Source organism: Balaenoptera acutorostrata, chromosome 2 (genome assembly GCF_949987535.1).
Source record: "Balaenoptera acutorostrata chromosome 2, mBalAcu1.1, whole genome shotgun sequence".
NCBI lineage: Eukaryota > Metazoa > Chordata > Mammalia > Artiodactyla > Balaenopteridae > Balaenoptera > Balaenoptera acutorostrata.
Window position 1 is genome coordinate 68835234 of NC_080065.1, and position 21685 is coordinate 68856918.

The 21685-nt window shown below is 40.0% G+C and overlaps 1 protein-coding gene across 1 annotated transcript in view; it reads left to right on the forward strand.

Annotated features, from left to right (window-relative positions):
- Positions 1 to 21685, forward strand: part of LOC103017232 (V-type proton ATPase subunit S1-like protein) — a 43447-nt gene that overhangs the window by 9522 nt on the left and 12240 nt on the right. Inside the window, 4 exon segments of the mRNA XM_057540353.1 lie at positions 4901 to 4951; positions 11113 to 11353; positions 15762 to 15773; positions 15775 to 16259. Coding sequence (XP_057396336.1) covers positions 4901 to 4951; positions 11113 to 11353; positions 15762 to 15773; positions 15775 to 16065 — 595 coding nt within the window. The 3' untranslated portion in view covers positions 16066 to 16259.

Consider the following 21685-nt stretch of genomic DNA (forward strand, 5'->3'; position numbering starts at 1 on the left):
ATTGTTATAATACTTTGTGGAAGTTCAGGATTCTGAAAATCAAGTTTCCCAAACTTGTTCTGAGAAAGAGAAAGGAGTCCAGGCTCTGTGTCAACTCCAAATGTGAGGTGTCAAACTACTTTTGTCCCAGCAGGAAGGAAATTGCATATCGGTGAGCAGAGTCATACATATTCTAGTGGGTGAAACAAAGAAAGCTGACTCCATCTAGCCAGGGCAGATATTTGATTCTAGGAAGTGTTCTGAAGTTATGGAACATTGCCTGTTTGCAAATGTGCAAGGGTACCTTTGAATGGCCAAATTTCAGAGAATTCTTTAGGACATGTAAAAAATGATTAGAATAATTATTTTTGACTTGAGATACGCAGATTAAACAACTATCCCTTTCGAAGAGGAAGTCGATTTCCAGTGCCTTTCTCTGCTTTTCAGCCATCCAAGCAAATATTTTTTGCTTGTATTTGTTTTGGTCCAGAGGGAGGAAGTCTGGCATGTCCCACTTGCTTTCTATAAAGCTCCTTGCTTTCAACATTTGTTGGCATAATGGAGGCTTTTGGAAGATGCTCTGCATTTGTTCTGGCCTGGTTTAGATGGACAGAATGCTTTGTATAAACCGTAACATGCTCTGTGTTTGTGTGTGTGTGTGTGTGTGTGTGTGTTTCTCTGTATTATTCTTATATACTTTGGTGGAAACACTTTTTTATTTCCGAACTTATTTAAAAATTCTTGATGATGGGTAAAAAATGGATTATATTCATGTATGCTTACAAGTTACATTACAAGTTTTAGTAAGCATCTTGCTATTCAGAATGACTATCTCTTATCAGAGAGCTAGGGAATTGTAAGCAAAATCCAGAGTCCTCCCGGATTTGTTTACTCTGTTACAGCATAACTATCAAAGAGACTCCAGCATTGCTGAGAGCTCAGGACTTTTTCCTCAGCCTCTAATTAATTCCCTACAGTGCTCTTTATTTGTGGTCAGCTGCGGGGAGAGAGGCTGATTGCCTGGGGATAGTCTTGCCTGTCCATGGCTGACTGGCCCTGCTTGATTCCATTTATCCTGACCCCAGGGAATTTGTGGGGAAGATCAGGGCACCACAGCTTTTTGCTGGACTTGAGAAACCTTGATTATCGCTGGGAACCTAGAGACAGAAAGAATGAAAACTTAGCTTCTAGGCCCAGTTCTGCCAGTGAGCTCTGTGACTTTATAAACAGGAGCCACTCTGTTATTCCTCACAATGCTATTGCGAGTAAGTCCCTGAGTCACAGGTACAGTTATCATCGGTGTTTCAGGTGAGGAAATCAAAGCTCGTGAGGTTAAGAAACTTGCTAAGATCATACAGCCTGTATGGTAATAGAGCTGGGGTCTAAAACATCTTTAACAATGCCATTTTCCCTCCTCTCTCTTGGCCCTATCTCATTGGGGTGTGAAAATCAAATGAGGAAATGTATGCATGAGAACTTTGCCGAGTGCTACTCAAAGTATAAGATACTAATGACAACTAGAGTAAAACAGTGTCTAGTTACCTGGTCGAGAAGCCTAAGGAACCTTTGGTTTTCATAATACACAAATTAATGATTTTTTATTTTTCTTTGTCACTGCCCAAGAATTCTAGTGGGTGAGTTCTGAGCGTGTATCATCCACCTTTTGGAGTCCTGCTCAGGTGAGTGTGCAGGCATCCTGGAGAGCCCACCCAAGGGCATGAGGGGGAGGCTTCAAGGGCATGAGGATGTGAGGCGTTCAAGGACCAGCTGCTGAGACTGTCCCTGACTCCTGTGAATTGCATAGATTAGTGAGATGCCTTTGTTGTGCTGGCAAGGAAATCTTACATTCAAGAACCAGAAAGAGAGTTGCGGAAAGAACAAACCCAAGCTAAGACATAACCATGTAAGGTCAAAAGCACAGATTTAAAAAAAAAAAAATGACCATATTTTAGTGCTTGGAAACAAAATGTTCAGGGAAAGGCAAATTGTTGGCAGACAGATTTGCTACAGAAGTCTTTTTAAATAGTGAAAGCCTTACAAACAGAGCATAGTCCCAGCATCTGTGTGTATTTTGAATTTAGGCAATTAAAGTCTCAAGAATTCAGAATCTGTTTTAAACATGGGAGGGTAGGGCGCTTGGAAGAGTAAATGAAGCTCTTTTTTGAGTGACTCCCTAGGTTGTATTTCCCCTTTATGGTGCAGCATGTGGTGCAGTGCTTGGCACATAAAAAAATCTCACTGAATGATTGCTGAATTTGCTTTGTTGAAATTGGGCCTCATGTTCTTTACTCCACAGCAGAGCACGTTAACAGCTTTCATTGAAACCAGGACTGCTGGAGAAAGCTCTTGGGGCATCAGAAGCATGGAGGCCATTGAGCTGCTCCACCAGAGATTCGGGTGGGCACAGCCTGGCTTTGCTTGGAGCTTTAGTTCATTAGCCGGAGACCCAATTTGTGAGTAACTAAGCTATTCTGATTCCTTGGAAGAACTAGAGAACTTCTGTTAGAGTAAGTGACCAGTCAAATTTATAAAGTACAATCCAAGAAATGCACTTCATTTCTTTAAAGTATTTTCAGTAATTTCTAACAGATTATCAGAATATTGTTAGAGAAAAATCCTCCTGAAAACTTGCTTTACCGAGTAAATTAGCTTATAAAGTGTTTGTAAATGAGCGCTTCTAAGGTATCTAAGCTTATGATGTTAGGAAATAAAGATATTTCTTTTAGCGATCTTATTAATATGGTTAATTTTGTAAATACTCCTTCCCTTTCTCCATAAGTAGTAGGAAGATAAACGAGCTCAGTCACTGACATTTCTATTTCTTGATAAGTGGGACCAAATTGATGAGATTATATTTGTGTGATTTTTTTCAAATTTGTAATTGGACATTTTATAACCATCTACTTTGGCTTTTTTGTTTTTATAATGTATATTGAGGTGTTATAACTTCAAGACATAATGTCACATATCAGCGTCATCCTTTATATATTTAAATTTCTCACATTTTCCCATTTCAATTGTATTTAGCTTTTCACCATTCTTATTTTTCAACCTTATTGAAATTTAAATGAAATATAATAAACTGCACATATTTCAGGTATACAGTTTGGTCAGTTTTGACATACGTTTATACCTGTGAAACCGTCATCACAAGCAAGACAGCAAACATTTTCATCACACTCAGAAGTTTCCTTATGCCCCTTTGTAATCCATCTCTCTGCCATTCCCACCTTTCTAGGTAACCACTGTTCTGCTTCCTATTGTTATAGATTAGTTTGCATTTTCTAGAATTTTATATAACTATAATCGTATAGTGTACACTCTTTTTTAGTTTAGCTTCCTTCACTTAGTATAATGATTTTGATATTCTTCTACGTTGTTGCATGTGTCAAAGGTGTATTTCTTTTTACTGATGAGTAGTAAGTATTCCTTTGTATGGATATATCACAACTTATTTATCTTGATGGAAATTTGTTTTTTCCTCCAGTTTTTAGATAACTTTCCAAATAAAGTTGCTGTAAATATTCATGTACAAGTCTTTATAGGAACATATATTTTCATTTCTCTTAGGTGAATACCTGGGACTGGAATGGCTAGATCATATGGTACGTGTATGTTTAGCTTATTAAGAAACTGCCAAGTGGTTTTTTAACATGGTTGTAGCGTTTACCTTTCTACCAGCGTTGTATGAGAGTTCCAGCTACTTCACATCCTTACCAACATTAGGTATGATCAGTGTGGGACTACAGAGAAAATATTATTATGTTTCTGTATGGTTAGCAATTTCTAAACAAATTTTGCTCGGACCTGGGTTAAAAGATAAGTCTTGGAGTTAGTAAGAGATGTACCTCCTCAGAGGAATGTGATTACATGTCAAGGAGTAATGAAGCTCAGTACCATCGAGATATTCCAGGGCTTAGAAACCCAGAGAAGCTTCTTATCGTCTCCTTGGAGACTTTATTTACCTACATGGGTATTAGACATGCACCCATTTGTTTCCTTTATGGTGAGCTGTTTGCTCCCATCCAAAGGCTAATAAAACTCATACACTTTTATTTTTCCAAGGAAAATTTCTGACACTAAGGAAGCAAATGTCTTTCTCCTTCTCTCAGGAGTTGAAGGAGGAACCACTGTCTCCTCTATGAGCTCCCAGGTTCATAATTTTAGTGTTCCTTACCTGTGTTGTAAATCCCAGTATGTGCAGGATGGCATCTGGCTTTCAGCAGGGGAAGAATTGGGCTAAAAGGGGAACCAATGTGGTTATTGCTCTGGGTTAGTGATAATCTATCTCCTCTCCAGGAAATCTTGTGTTAATGTTCCAGAAAATGTGAATAAATATAGATACTAAAAGCTTAAGAGTGTTTTTTTTTTTTGAAAAAAGTTTTAACCATACCGATTACTGTACCATGGCATCTTATTGTGGTTTTATTTTATATTTGCTTGATGACTAATGACATTGACACCTTTATATGTACTTACTGGTTATTTGTATATCTTCCTTTGTGACGTGCATGTCTTTTGAACACTTTAAAGTTGGGTTGTCTCCTTATTATTGAGTTGTTCGTGCTATTTCTGTATTTCAGATACAAATTCTTTGTCTATATGTGTTGTGAATATTTTCTCCCATTCTGTGACTTGCCTTTTTCATTTTCTTAACAGTATCTTTTGAAGAGCAAAAGTTTTTAAAATTTGATAAAGTGCAATTTATCAGTTTTTTTCTTTTATAGTTCATACTTTTACATTTTTTCAAGAAGCTGTTCCTTACCCCAAGATTGCACAAATGTTATTTTATGTTTCTTCTATGTGTTTTATAGTTTTAGTTGTTACATTTAGACCTGTGATCCATTTGGAGGTAATTTTTGAGTATAGTGTGGAGTAAGGGTTATTCCTATTTTGATGGACTGTGTTTCTGTTTTCTAAGGTTGTCTCTGAAGTTTGGTGATGCTGAAAATCCCAGAGGTATTGATATAAGGTAGGTATGGATAGCACTTTGGAATGTCATAGGTTCAGCACTTCAGATTAGCTCCATATAATTTATTCATTCAACGTGTAAGTTATCAAGGGGCTACTGTGTGCCCAGCATTGTGACACATGAAATGCCACATTTATCTAATTACACTGAAAAGTCAGTGATGTTATGATGGGATCCTGTAGCAATGCTTTCTTTAGTTTCTACCAAAGCAACTATACTTTTTCCTTCTTCCTTTAGCGACCTAGAAAATACATGAACCTGAACATGGGATACCTCTTTCCTCTGAGCAAAGAATAAAATATGTTTAAAGCTCCAAAACTGAGGCTCTAGTTTGAAGTTATTTTCTGTATAGCTTCTTACAACTGAGTCACACTTATCATTTAACTGTAACTAAAAATTCTCTGTTAGCTGAATTCCCCAGCAGACAATCAACATAGGCCTGCATTTTTTTGTGTTTATGTATGGAATAATGCATCTGCCAACATTGGCTTATCCAAGGAGTTAGGAACTGCTCCAGGGGTGGGGAGCAATTTGAAGGCATTAAAAATTTTTTTATATATAAAAATATATAAATAAAATATATAAAAAATATATATATAAAAATATATATAAAAATATAATGTTTCTTTTCCTATAGGAGCAACCCTTTTAGTGGAGATAAGCAGCCGTGTCATTAACATTTCTTGAAAAACCAGAAGGATGTGCTAGGGCAGTCTTTCCTAAGCTGTGTTCTATGGAACACTTTTGCTCTGTGTAAATGTTTATAATATTTCCAGAAAAGGGGTCCTGTGTTTGAGAAAGACTGCACACCGTGTCCTCTTGGAGATTCACGGTATAAATCTGTATATTGAAGTTTCCATGAAGACGTGCTCTTAAGGAAGATTGCTTCACTTGGTGACTTTGATTAACCTAGCATTTCCTGTCTTTTTTTGTTGTTGTTGATGGTTGTTCAGCAGTTAGTTGTGATTTTGGTGTTTTCGTAAGAGGAGATGAGCTCAAGTCCTTCTACTCTGCCGTCTTGTCTCCAGTCCCCCTTTCTTTCTTTTTTTGCCTCTCACCTAGCATTTCCTGTGTTTAACCTTGAAAGCTCTTTCCTCAACATGTGCCTACATATTATGGGATACGAATGTTTCACTGGTCATAATTTAGAACATACATGCCATCATCTTTCAGAGACACTTTATAGAATCTCACAAGGTGACCAAACACGTATACATATCTGTTTGATATAGGAATGGGGAATATTTTTGATTCAAATAGCACCTTTTTAAAATTTTTTCCCTAGAAGAGAGTAGCTTTTTGATTATTATTCTTTCTGATGATAAAGCTATGTGGCTGACATTGTCAGTGTGCCTTGTCTATATCCTCTTGGGCATTTCCATTTGAGAGCACTATAGTCCACCAGCTCAACTTTAAAAAAAAAAAATGATTTATTTATTTATTTATTTAAAGATTTATTTATCATTTATTTATTTATTTGTTTTTGGCTGCGTCAGGTGTTAGTTGCAGCATGCGGGATCTTGCATTGCGGTGTGTGGGCTTCTCTCTAGTTGTGCCATGCAGGTTTTCTCTCTTTAGTTGTGGAGCACAGGTTCCAGGGTGCGTGGGCTCTGTAGTTTGCGGTACGTGGGCTGTAGTTGAGGCGTGCGAGTTCAGTAGTTGTGGCGCACGGGCTTAGTTGCTCCATGGCTTGTGGGATCTTAGTTCCCTGACCAGGGATCGAACCTGCGTCCCCTGCATTGGAAGGTGGATTCTTTACCACTGGACCCCCAGGGAAGTCCCCACCAGCTCAACTTTCAACTGCCAGCCTTTCTTTGCCTAAAAGCTTTCTCTGGCCAAAGGGGCCCACTGCCTCCCATCTGTACCCCAGCAATGACTGAAAGAAGTCTGTAAATATCCTAGCTCCCTCACCCTCGGGTGAGATAACTCAGAGGTGTGTGTCCTACGCTGTCTCCCAGGATTCCCTGTGGGCATTAAGCCCCCATTGCCCATGGTGGAAACTTGCTTACCTTTGTCCTTTGGGGCTGCCTTCCATTCCTCTGTCATTTCTCTCCTCTCTATTCTACATACTTTTGTTTGTTTGTTTTTATTTGCAATACTTTATTTAAAATTTTTTTTAATTGAAGTCTACTTCAACTATAGTTCATTCACAATGCTGTATAAGTTTTGTACAGCAAAGTGATTCAGTTATACACACACACATATATGTGTGTGTATGTATACATATATTCTTTTTTATATTCTTTTCCATTATGGTTTATTTCAGGATACTGAATATAGTTCCCTGTGCTATACAGTAGGATCTTGTTTATTTATTATATATATAGTAGTTTGTATCTGCTAATCCCAAACTCCTAATTTATCCCTCCCCACCCCTTCCCCTTTGGTAACCATAAGTTTGTTCTTTATGTCTGTAAGTCTGTTTCTGTTTTGTATCAGTTTTTAGATTCCACATACAAGTGAGCATTTGTAGAGACGTGGATGGACCTAGAGACTGTCATACAGAGTAAAGTAAGTCAGAAAGAGAAAAACAAATATCGTATATTAACACATATATGTGGAATCTAGAAAAATGGTACAGATGAACCAGTTTGCAAGGCAGAAATAGAGACACAGATGTAGAGAACAAATGTATGGACACCAAGGGGGGAAAGAGGAGGGGTGGGATGAATTGGGAGATTGGGATTGACATGTATACACTAATATGTATAAAATAGATAACTAATGAGAACCTGCTGTATAACACAGGGAATTCTACCTCACTTTGCTGTACAGTAGAAACTAACACAACATTGTAAAACAACTGTACCCCATTTTAAAAAAAAACAACAATAGAATACTACTCAGCCATAAAAAAGAATGAAATAATGTCATTTGCAGCAACATGGATGGACCTAGAGATTATCATACTAAGTGAAGTAAGTCAGAAAGAGAAAGACAGATGTCATATGATATTCTACATTTTTTGAATGACTAAATTCCCCAATAAATTTGGGATCACCTCCACAAAATACTTGTACTCACATCCTTGTCTCAGGGTCTGCTTCTGTAGGAGCCTTTCAAACTAAGACAAGGTTATATATATCTGTTGAAAACAGAAAGATTGGAAAATACTGAGCTATAAAAAGAAAATGAAAATCGTTCATAATCCAACCACCATTGGTCATCGCAATTAACATTTGTTTTTTCTATTTATACTTTTTTTTATTGTGGTAAAAGTTACATAACATAGAAGTTACCATTTTAAAGCGTTCACTTCTGTGGCACTTAGTACATTCACAATATTGTACAACCATCACCTCTGTGTAGTTCCAGAGCATTTTATCACTCCAAAAGGAAACTCCCTACCCCTTAGCAGTCACTCCCCATTCCCCCTCCTAGCCCCTGGCAACCACCAGTCTGCTTTCTGTCTCTGGATTTGCCTGTTCTGGACATTTCATATAAATGGGATCATACAACATATGACCTTTTATGTCTGACTTTTCCAACGTATCCTTTTAAAAGAGCAACTTGGAAGGGCAGGAACAGAAGTAGGCACTGTGCTGCTCCATCCACTTCCCTCCCTCCCTCCCTCTCCTCGTTTAACAACAGGCACCTGTGTGATTGCCAGGGGCTCCCCTGGGCTGCTGGAGCGCCCTTTGCCTGCATGTCCACCAGAGGGCCAGACATCCCCCAGGACAGCCCTAACCAACAGGCGTTTCCAGATATCCCAGCAGGACAGAGCCGAAGTCACCCTCCAGGGACCCTGCTGGATGCACGCCCTTACTTGTTCTCCCCTCCCTCCACCTGTTTCACATCTTTCCTCTCCTGTCCTGGGATTTTCTTAAAAAATCACTCGCCCACAAATCCTTGCTCAGGCTGTGCTCCAGGAACCAGCACAGGTTTGAGAGGCCGGGGCAGAGGGTGTCATGTCCTCCAGGCCCACGGGCATGCCATTCCTGCCCTCAAGTGGGCCAAGAGACACAGAACCAAAGACACTGTGGGCTGGACAGCTGTTTGGCAAAACGACCTGGTGTTTTCACCAGGAAGAATTTCTTCGAGCCGTTCTGTTGGTGCATTAATGTTCCCACCTCACTGAGGCTGTGTCAGAACAGCCTCAATCTCAGGCCATTATCTGAAACAGGGCTGCAAACAATGTGGCAGGCTCCACCCCAGCCCTGAGCACAACAGAAGTCACTTCCAGGGAATCCAGAGCCAGCCTGCCCTTTCTGGGAATGGCTTGTCTCTCCCATTGCCCTCTGGAACAGCTGACTCCAGAGTCCAGATCTGAGATGTCCACCACCTCCGTCCTTCTGGCCTTCAGCGTTCTCGGTGGATTGTTGCAGTGGGTGGGGGTGGCCAGGCTCAATTGCATCCCTCAAAAAACCTTTCTGTATCTGAGTCAGGAGCCCAGGGTGAGCAGGGGCTGTCCCAGATAACGTCGAGTGTTTTATAACACCAGACCAGGGCTTCCCTGGTGGCGCAGTGGTTGAGAATCTGCCTGCTAATGCAGGGGACACGGGTTCGAGCCCTGGTCTGGGAAGATTCCCACATGCCACGGAGCAGCTGGGCCCGTGAGCCACAACTACTGAGCCTGCGCGTCTGGAGCCTGTGCCCCGCAACGGGAGGGGCCGCGATAGTGAGAGGCCCGCGCACCGCGATGAAGAGCGGTCCCCGCACCGCGATGAAGAGTGGCCCCCACTTGCCGCAACTAGAGAAAGCCCTCGCACGAACCGAAGACCCAACACAGCCAAAAATAAATAAATAAATAAATAAAGTAGCTATAACACCAGACCAGCACAGAGCACTCTATTTAAGCAAGCACAACCTATTTTACAGATGAGGAAAGCAAGGCCCAGTGAGGTTGTTTAACAACACTTACCATACCACTAATAAGAGCTGTATTTGTGAGAACTCTTTTGGCTGCATAAAGTCAAAACGTAACTGATTGATTAATAGGATTGAAAGTGTTAGCTTCAGACGCTTAACTTACCTCACCAGGGCAGCATCTTTCTCCATCTCTTGGCTCTGCTGTCCTTGTGTCAGTTCCATTCTCAGGCTGGAAAGATGGTGGCCAGCTGACAGTTATCCACTTAGGCAACATAAAAGAACTCTGTTGCTTGATAGCTATAGCACAGCTTACATCTTATTGACCCAGCCTGGGGCATATGCCTCTCTCTAAACCGATCACAGTGATTAAAGGGCCGCAATACACTGATTGGCAGGGTCCGGGAGACTTCACTGAGAGGGGAGAGGGTCAGCCCTATACACACCAAGATGCTGTTCCCAGGAGGAGCAGGAACATAACCTACAGGTGGGCAGAGCCAGGATCAAAACCCAGGCTTTCACCCTGAGCTATACTGATCTCAGCTGCTTTTTTTTTCTTTTTTCCATTTTAAAAAATTGAAATATAGTTGATTTACAATGTTGTGTTAGTTTCAGGTGTATAACAAAGTGGGTAATCATATTAACATTTTGATCTCTATCTTTCCAGAATTTTTTTCTATGCAGTCACACATTTTTAATGAAAAAAGTGATCATTGCCATATGCATATTATAATTTTTTATTGCTAGAGAATATTCCATTCCAAAATGGCTAAGAGTAAGCGCTCTGGTCTCAGATGGGATTCTAAGCCCAGCTCCAGTGCGTACTCTCTGAGTAAACTTGCACAAGTTAGTTACTTAACCCCTTTGTGTCTTAGATTCCTCATCTGCAAAATGAGGATAATAATATTCTCTATATCATGGTGTTGTAGTGAAGATTAAATAAAATATACATAAAGAATTTAGAGAGATGCTTGACACATAGTAAGAGCTATTACTTTTAGTTTTGACCATTATTTATTTAGCTAATTCTATATTATTGTCCATTTAGTTTTTCTCAATTTTTTTGCAATAATAAAATTATTTTAATTTAAAAAAATAAAAAATCCTCAAGCTTTTTGTGCTTTTCCTTTTGTAGGAATTTGTATTGCTCACTTTGGGGGGGCTCTCCTGTTACTTGCTTTCATTCCCACCCGTCAGGAGGCTCTTGTTCAGAACTAGAGAGTAAAAGCCTCTCTCTGAGCCAGTTCTACTACCTGACAAAAGAGGGCGCAGTTGTACTGTTCGTCAACAGTGTCCTGCATCAGCAAATGTTAAAAGTGCTTTGCGGGTAATACTGTTTTTATAATCATTGTCAGATTCACCCTTACCAGTTACAACAAGTTGTCCATCCAGAGCTGGTTTAGTTTGCACTGAGTCGAGGTTATTTTCAATAATTCAATTCCAGCAACTTTTAATGCAACTGGCATATTTGCTCTGTCAAGTTACTCCTACCACTGCCAACACGTCAGCAGCCTGCAGCGGTATGATGCCCTTTTGTTGCCCAGCGACACTAATGATATGTCAAGCCTGTGGGAGGTCACTTTTGTTGATTTCCAGGTAATAAACTAAAGCATATGCTCAATGCACCTGTGTGTTTGGTGCCAAAGAAATTCTGTTTGTTTGAAAACATAGATGTTTAAGGAAAAGAGAGGAGTAGATATTGTTAAAATTATTTTGGTATAAATTATGTTCTTTATCTTCTAAGGTATGAAATAGAATAGGGTCAAGTATTTCCTCTTCCTGCACAGTGATCCCCCCTGCCCCCCACAAGGACTTTCTTTTATATAAAGGTTTATCCAGTCACTAATAATTATCAGTGAGGAATGCCAGCAATGTAAGCCAGAGTGAAGCTGTGGCATGAGCCCAGTGACTGACACTTCCTGGAGCAAGAGGCCCTTCTGGGGAGAGGAATTGTCAGACAATTATTTTATTTCCTTCAGGGAGAGGAGCAGTGATCCTATCAGGGCAGATAAGAAGTACATCTGAAGTGTGAGTGACAGCTTTGGCATTTAGCATAGGAATGGAACTGTCAGCCAGGGAGTCAAAAATACCCTAAAGATCCTCTTGAAAGTATTTGGGGAAAGGCATAGAGGCATAAGAAGTTCCTTTTCACCAACAGAATCTCAGGCTGAGAGACATTTGTCAACTTCCTCTGACCTGTTTACCTGTGAAAAAAGCTTAACTTGTTCTTCCAACTAGCTGAAATAGGTAGGGTTTTACATGTCCCTTTTATGGGTTCTTCCCAATCTTTTACATATATAAATATATATTTATTCCCCTTCCCCCCAGCTTGGAGAAGTGTGGTGAGGTAGTTTGGGGTAGGGAAAGAGTTTGCATTTTGGAGTTCGAAAGACATGGTTTTTAATTACTTCTCAGCCACTTGGGCAAGTTACTCCACCCTCTCGATTTCTGACCTATCTTTATGGATGTAAAGAATTCATGGCCTAATATATATGTGGCAACACCCAGGACCGTGTCAGGCATGGATTAACAATAACTAATACTTATGAGTCCTCTTTGTGTGTTGGCACTGTTGTAGTTTTACATATTTTGTCTTCAAAACTTATCATAATGCTGCAAGATAGCTGTTATTATCCCTGTTTTACAAATGAGATGACTGAAACTGATGATTACATAATTGTTCAAAGTGATATAATTGGTAACTGGTAGAGGCAGAATTTGAATTGTGGACTGGCTCCAAAGACACTTTATAATACATGTAATGTATATATCTATTTATATAACATTTATGAAGTATATATTGTATCTATTTCTCTCACACTTTTAAAAGAGAAGTAGGTGGAAAGGGCAATGAGGAGGTAATAATGAAAACAAGGAATAATTCACACATAATCTTGCCAAACAGGTGAATTGACTGATTTATATCTCTACCTTGTTCCAGAAATGACTTACAATGACTTACAGAAATACTTCAAGAAAAATAACTTTGAAAAATGGGCAAACCACTTCACACCCATTAGGTTGATTATTATAAAAAAAAAAAAATCCCCCAAACTGAAAATAACAGCTATTGCAAGGATGTGGAGAAATTAGAACCCTTGTACATTGCTGGTGGAAATGTAAAATGGTGCAGCCACTATGGAAAACAGTATGGTGGTCCCTCAAAAAATTAAACATAGAATTACCATGTGATTCAGTAATTCCACTTCCAATTATATACCTAAAAGAATTGAAAACAGAGACATGAACAGATATTTGCGCATCCATGTTCATAGCAGCATTATTGACAGTAGCCAAAAGATGGACATAACCCAAATGTCTATCAGTGGACGATTGAAAAACAAAATCTATCATATACATACAATGAAATATTATTTAGCCTTAGAAAGGAAGGAAATTCAGATAAATGCAACAGCATGAATGAACCTTGAGGGTATTATGCTAAGTGAAATAAACCAGACACAAAAGGACAAATATTTGTATGATTCTACTTATGAGGTACTAGAGTAGGCACATTTGAAGACAGAAAGTAGAATGGCAGTTGCTAGGGGCTGGGGAAGAGGGGACTGGAGAGGTAGTGTTTAATTGGTACAGTGTCAGTTTTGCAAGATGAAAAGAGTTTTGGAGATGGATGGTGGTGATGGTTGCACAGTGATGTGAATGTACTTGAGGCCACTGAACTGTACACCTAAAAATGGTTAAGATGATAGATTTTATGCATATTTTACAATAAAAAATATAAAACCAAAAATGAGCCAAGACATGGGATTAAGGAAAACAAAAGGAAGAAAAGATCAGCTAAACCACTAGTGAAGTTGGTACACAAAACCATGAGACCATCTGTCTGCCCTGGCTGGAAGCAGCACAGTAATTTCGCTCTGAAGCTTTTGAGCAGCCAGCATAAGAAAGAATCACCCTTTACGTGCTCATGGGGTTCACAAGACTGCTGAGAATGTGCTTGTGCAGAGCACATTCATCCCTGGTGTTGCGCAGTGCGTGACAGCATCCTCAGCAGCAGCCTCAAGGGGGGGCAGAGGTGGGCCTTGTAAAACGCTCTTCGTGTGGACAGATGCAGAAGCAAACCCAGTCCAGGGAGGAGGTAGTGCTGGTGGTGATGGGGGTTAAGGGATGCATACAAAAGGCTGCGTTCCACATCTACAGCTTTGCTGATCTATCTGGTTTATTCTAGGATTAAAGTATAGAGTGATGTCACATGCATGGCAAACTCAGGTGCCTCAGGTGAAAGCTCATATGCCTCAGGTGGGCCAGCTGGGGACTTTGGCAAAATGTAGCTGGCATCACAAGAAGTATATTTTGTAAAACTTCAGCTAATTTTTGCTTTGTAGGAATGCAGGCCCAATCTTGCTGGATCTTCTGACTTTTCAATTAAAGATAGAAATGTAGATTCCTGGGGGAGGTTTTCAGGATGTTCAGAACTCTGGGCCAAACAAAACTTACCCGTGGGCTAGATACAGAGTGTTTGCAATCTCTAGTCCAGAACATGGATAGACAACGTGTCCCTCAGGCATCCTCCACAGATATTGTTCTCAGTCAAGTCTTAAGAGTTAAGTGGCAGTCAATGTCAGGACATTCTCTTTGGCTGGAGTTGTAGCATCAAATGAGGCCATTTTTTGTCATTGAGGAGCTTGACTCGTCAGGCTAGTGCCTGAAGAGAAGGCCACTTTGCCTCTTCATAGAGTGGGCAGGCCAAGTATCCTAAAAGCCAGGCCTAGAGTCTCCTTCAGCAGTTGTTTTGGTTCAGTCTAAGCACAGGTAGTTGGGCAAGCAAGGCCCCTAATGTCTATGGTATGATGGGTGGCTACAATCATTTTAGCATGGAAACATGGTAAAGTGCCCACCTAAGTCTTAAAAATGAATCCTCAGTAAAGCATTCATGGATAATTCAATTTTCTGATGTACCCTTTTAAAACCAACTAGGTGACTGAATGAGGTGACACTGTAGGGTTATGTTCTAAAAGCCAGCTGCATGTGGAAGCTGCCTTCTACAAATGATTGTTCTCATTTAGAATCATTACTCCGTAGACTCTGTAGCCCCTGTTTCTTTATTGTGATAGTGTTTAGATAACGGGGCCAGTTGTCGATTTGAACCTCTCCTAGTTCCACATAATTAAATCACTTCATTTGCACATATGAGAAAGCTTTTCTTTCTATTCTCTGGGCAGACTGCAAGTGGTATACAGCTCTTCCAAAAACAGTACCAAGTCTGCATGGTACAACTGATAAAGAAGGAGAGTTAGTGATGGGGGGAAAAAGAGACACAATATACCAGGAGTTACGGAGTTGTAAACCGAGAAGTGACTCTGAAACCAGACTGCCAAGGTTTGAATTACAGCTTCTTTGTACTTAATGCTGTGTGACTATGGGCAAGTTACTTAACTATTCTGTGCCTATTTCCTCATCCATAAATTAGGATAAAATAGTAACTTATTCATAGGCCCTTGTAAGTATTAAATGAGTTAAGGCAGTGTCTGGTACGTAAAAAAAAATCTTCAATAAGTGTTAGCTTTTATTATCTATATTTTACGTCACTGGGAATCATATCTTCCCTTAAAAGACTCTTCCTATCTACTTCCTGTCAACAGAATCAAAGACAGAGAAAGTGAGAATTAATGTTCTTTGCGAAATTTATATTAACACATAAAATTTTGAGTAGGCTTTGAATTTTAGAGACACCAGACGTGGTTTTAGGTGAACTAAGGATCAGATAAAAGAGGTTTTATTTCAGAGCCTTGAATTTCTCTGGCCACTTAATTATGACAACCATATATCTCAGAGTTTCTGGGTCAGTCTTGATTTAAAATTAAGTTTCACTGTCCCCAAGAGCACACTCACATTTGTTAGATAATGTGTTTAAATAATTCAGCAAGTATGGCCCCAGTATTTAAATTTGACTGATTAGGGCTCCAGAACCCCTAGCCCAACTGTGAAGCAGATTTTCAGAGGAAAGAGTATGTTACTTCAGCTCTTTTATTTCTCCTGACAGATCCAAGGCTTTACCATTAAGCGGGGGACAGTTTGCCAAGGCCCGAGACTGCACCTCTTCCTTCTCACCAGCCATTCCAGTCAGCCTGGCAATGTCCCTGATCCTGCTGCTGGTGTTGGCCTGTGCCCTGCACATGCTCATCTACCTGCGCTCTCTGGATTGGCACTATGATTTCATCGCCTCTCCGGCTCACTTCTGCCAGTTGAAAGCTTGAGATGCATCAGAAGAGAAGGAGCTGCTGAGGAGCCAGGGAGTCGAATGCTATGAACTGAGAAGCCAGCAGACCTGCAAAATTTATGCTTAACAGCACAGGTCCCTCTTCCTCAGGAAGTCCACGATAGGCTCTGAAAGGAAGTGTTCCTGTTCTGTGCTGTTTGACTTGTGATATAAGATTTTCACCAAAAGTCTTGATTTTCTTTTTTTAAGGGAAATACATGCAAAGAATACATTTTGGAACATCCACTGGCCTTCTTAGATAGACTTGGAGCAATGATAAAGGTATCTCAGGAATCCCACGGAGATAAATATGATTGCTGCCCCAAGGTGTCTTGAAAGTAAAAGAATATTTCAAGTTAGGGGCAACCCCCCCCAAAAAGAATGATGCAATATAAAGAAGGGAAAACACACTTGGTCTTCCTTGCCTTTGTCAGTTTGAATGTGAGAAATATAGAAATGATAAATATAAGGTTATCTGGAAGTTCAGAATTTAAAGTATTTTGTAACGTAGTTTGCGTTTCTCAGAAGTTTTGTCCCAATTTTGTTTTAAAAAATAGTCTTTTTTTTTCTCTGTCACAGAACTGTTTAGGGAAGACTCCTGTCAATATGGTGGAACACTTTATTCAAGGGCATTCTTGTCTTTTTCTTTGCTATTCAGAGGCAGCCCGATTCAGTCTCTGAAGGAGCAATGATAGTCTTGGCAGTATCTTACCTTTCTTATTTCATTGTGGTGCCAAGAATTGCCTCGTGTGTCTGATTTAGACTTCCATCAGCTCTCCTAGGTACCACTTAAAATAAACAACTAAGCTAAATAAAAACAATTTGCTTACTATGCAAATACATCTCCAAGTCCCCTTCCAGTGAGATAGCGTTCCCTAAAGAAATTCTGGAACCACCACTGATCTTCTTATAACCATTTTCTTCCACATGGATTTCCCCATAATCCTTTTCAGTTCTTGGCAGATAGTGAAGAATGGCTCACTCTGCATCCTCACCAAAGCTTCTCTAATATGCCTTCTGTGTTAAAGAGGTCTTATGTGTAAAAACTACATTGCATTTCCATAACTAGGGTTTCACACATGAGCTAGGTTCTACTAAGATGCCCTGCACAAAACCTCGAAAGCAGTTGAGAACAATGCAAGATAGGGAGTCATGCACAGAGAAATTGGATCCTCTGGGCAGCTGTGGTGATGGGTCTATAGTCTAGTCTCATCTTTGATGTCAAGTGTGACTGATCATGACTGTGGGATTTCTTATAAAAACAGTCTCATGTTGGACATTTCTTTTGGCTGCATTATTCTTGGCTGTGAATGTAGATTTGGTTGCAGCCCTCTCAGAATTCTGTAAGCTCCTATTAGTCTGTAGTGAATTCCTTTTTGTTTTTTTTAATTGAAGCGTACTTGATTTACATCCTTTCTGTTTTAATACCTGGAGTAGATTCTGTAGCCTGCAACTAAGAATCTTAATTTATGTACTTATTTGTACCCAAGATGATTGCAGGGAGCACACCCTCAAGAAAATGGGAATCTAGGATTGATTATCTGACTCTGTTTAGCTTAAAATTAGAGGGGACTTTGTTAGCATTAGAGGATGGAAACTGAGAGCCCATGCCATTCCATAAAGAAATTTTCATTGTGGTTGCTTTGAGTGTCCACTGGTGGTATAAATGGTTGCTGTGAGAGTCTGTAAGTACATGAAGGGTCAACATAATTTATTGTTCAAGCTGGGACACTTTTGAAAGTAAAAGTGAGTGTCATTGACCATTCTAAGATAACAGACATAAACGGGATGGCTCCAGGCAAACTGGGGTATATAGTCACCTTAGGTATGGTGGTAACCCTGTAAGGTAGGCTAGCTCTTTCTAGCTGTGCTGGAGGGCTTACAGAAAGAAAAATGATAGCTCAGGATTTTAAATTCACAGCTCAAGGCATGGTTTAAAAAAATCCAGGGAGTTTCTATAACTGATCTGCAAGGATCTCTTACCTCTTGTCAAAGGGCTGACATAGTTGACAATCAGACACAGGTCTGATCCTGCAAATTGGTAAACTGCATTGCATGTGGAATTCACAGCCTTGCCAGGTCTCTTACATATACATGAGAACATTTGTTTCAAAATAGAAGGAGACTGAAATAGGAGTGGTAACTGTTGGGAGAATTTAGACAACTTAAGGTATATTGAATCCCAAACTCCATTAAGTTTTTCTTGCTAGCAGAAGCATCCTCTCTGAGATGAAATGATTCTTGCCTTGCTTGAAGGTCCTGTGATGACCTCATCAGAGACAGTTACCTTGCCCATTTTCCTCAATGCCTCTAGACAATTAGTGTCGTATTCTAGCATATCCCAGGGAACCAATTGCAAAGTTAAACATGGGAGAATAAAATTGCAAGGTTTTGCTAATTTATGCAGCATAAGACTTGGGGAATATATGTGTGAATGGATTCTGGAGGTGCTAGCTCAAAGAGTGAGGTGTATAATTTAGATCACGCTGAATCTTTTGAGATAGGTTCTCTTACCAGATTTTGGATTAATTGTGGTGGTTGAGCAGCTGGGAGTATTTCTAACAGTTTTCTCAGTTGGTTGATTACAATCTGAAACTCAACAGTGACAGACACAAAATAAAATAGGCCAGAAATTTCTTGGTATACTCTGGAGAAAAAAAAAATTTAAACTTAGAAAATTGGGATATAGGAATGGATTTATCATGTATGACCTCTTCTCCATCCTTATAACTATTTTCCTCTGTGAAGGACCAGAGGATACTCCTTCTGTCATAGCACTGAGAAACACATTGGGAACATAGTATCAACATTTTTGAAAAGTGTTCCAGCAACTGTCCTCTGTAGTCTATGGGTGAAGGTAAGAGGTGCTATCCTTGAACTAAGGATTCCGCTTAGTCTCATAGGGAAGCTGGGATCCTGGAGGGGCAGGGGTCAAATAGCAGCAGAGCAGCCTTAAGGGGCTGAAGGGCAGGAGTGTTAATCAGATTAGATTATGTTTATTAATGGTAAAGTGTTCTATGGTAGATGTGGCTAGACAGTCCATTGGAATACTTATTTATCTTAATAATAATAATAATAATAATAATAATAAATGATCTAGTTCTGGCGTAAAAAAGACCTTACTTGAGCCATCATGGTGGACTCATGGAGCTGAGTCTGTTCATGACTTAAGAAGAGAGCCCTTGACTGAAGAAGAGACCTATTAAAAGAAGGTCTTTGATCTTCGTATCTAATGTTGAGTGTTATCATGAACAATTTTATGTTTGTCCATCAGGTATCTGTCTTTTTGTATCACTTCTGGTATGTTCTGACTTTTAGGTAAAGAACTGACACTATTCCCATGGGTACTTTTATTATTAACCTAGTAGGTATGTGATTATTGTCCTGTAATTGTTAGTGATGCAGGAGCACAGCCTAAGAGATGTCTGTCTTCCTGGGAGGTCTGGAAAAATATGGCAAAGAAAGTGATGTTTGACATGAGTAGCAGTTAACCAGACAGGTAACATGGAAGAGGACAGATATGGCAGAAGGAAACACATATGCAAAGATTAGACCTTATCATGTGCAGAGGACATGATAAACACATGTATATGGGTTGGCACATACAATGTATTTGGAGAGTGAAAGAGAGGTGCAGCTGGAAATGGAGAGAGGAAACAGATCATTGTACTCAACTAAAGACTTAGAATCATGACTTGAGTTAATGGAGAGGCCATTGATTGGATTTTGGAGGATTCAGAGGTTGGTTCAATAAGACATAGCGACCAGGTGGCAAGTCACAAATGACTGGTAGATAACTTATTTTGGGTGCTGGTGGAAGGTGATGCCGATCTCTGCAATCAGGGAGAAACAGGTGAGGGTGGGAGTGGGAAATGGGAGACTCCTGTAGGCAGGTCCTGTAGTAGAGGTCCAAGTAGGTGGTTGAATGTATGAATATGGGGTACAATGAAGAGGTCTGGACTAGAAATAGAAATTTGGAAATGTAGCAGCTGCTGTCAGTGTCCACCTTTGCATCTTACCATTTCAGTGCATCTTGGCCCATCTCCCCTTTGCCAGTGACTGCCCTCAGAGGCTACTCTGCCTGTGTTCATGGCAGGCTGGAAGTGCTGAGGAATTAATGTCCCCTGGGAGTAACCTTCATATAATGACTCTCAGGAGTTGTGTATAAATACCCCAGCTCATTTTCCCCTTGACTGGAATAATTCTAGAGTGTTTTACACCATTTCCTGGAGCTCCTCAAAGACTATGCTCTTTTGCCCATTGGGGCATCTTTGCTTGATAATGTTCATTTTATTAACTCTCTTCTTTCCCCTGTCTTACTTTCCTGCTCCCCTAATGATGTTTCCTGGCATCACCTCCAAAATAAACTGCTTGCATTCAAATCCTTGTCTTGGGATCTGCTTCTCAGGAAACCCAAACTAAGATAAGCAGTAGTGGTCATAGGGGGAAGGTTGAAAACAAGGTGGTAGTGGTGATGGAGAAATGAAAGAGATCAGGCAAGGAGAAAGGGTAGTTTGATAATGGATCTCTGGGGAATGCCATTATTTACGGAGTAGGATGAGAAAGAACTCTGTAAAGGAGCTAGAGTAGGAGCAATCAGAGAAGAAAGAAGGCAAACCAAGAAAGGAATATTGTCTTAGAAATTAAAGGGAAAAAGGCTTTCAGGATGAGGGGAGTAGTCAGTTATGTCAAATTTGGAGATAGATCAAGTAAGAAAAGAACTTAAGAAGTGTTTATTCCTTGGATTGATCAATAGGAGGTCATCGATGAACATCAAACTTCATGGAAAAAGAGAGATTAGAGATACTCAGGGTATTTATTGCCCCAGTTTTCTCCTGGAGGGAATACCTTGGACTGGATGTATCCCTTCTCTGAAGGTCATTGCCTCTTTTAACATGGCCTCCTACACATGACTCTCTCCTGGCTTTCAGTAATTTCTTATTTCCTTGTCTCTTTGGACTCAGAGATGGTAACAACGCCATTGATAGTAGCCCCAGCTTACTGCATTGTCCCTTATGGATCTCCTGTACTCTACTGGGACCTGCGTAATGGTTTCTTTGTAAATAAACCCTCCTTAAATTATCCCATTTTGAGGGTGCCTGCTTCCTGTTGGGAATCAGACTTATACAGAGGTTTAGAAAAATTTATTTGTTGCAATTTTTTATAGCTAGCAGTTTTTCAGAAAGAATTTAAAACATTTTAATAAGGTAGAAGAAACTTGAGTATGTTGTAGGGTAAGTTAGCAGTTCTGAGGTTGTGGTGGATTTTTTTTTTTTTTTTTGCCTCCTGTGACATTATGAACGATGATGTTCACATGTGTAATACTCTCCCATAGACATGCCCACATGTTGTTACTCTGTGCACCAATTTTCAGGGCCCTACACAGCCTGGTAGTCTTCTGAGATCCCTGCTGCATAAAGGTCCTTGGGTAACAGAAATAGGTAGCTACAGGCTACAGACAATTCCCAGGTAACAAACTGAGGCTTTCTTACTTAAAAAAGCATATTGGAATGTGAGAGTGTGTTATTATAGGGCAGCCCTTGACTATTCTCTTGATTTATGCAAATAGTATAAACAATCATTGCCAACAGGTTGTATGGGCATCCCATAAAGTTGATTGCCTCTATAGTTGGGAACCCTAGGACTGGAAGAAAGGATATAGAGTCCAGGGTGTAGAGAAAGGTTAAAAATATATACTCCAGAGAGGG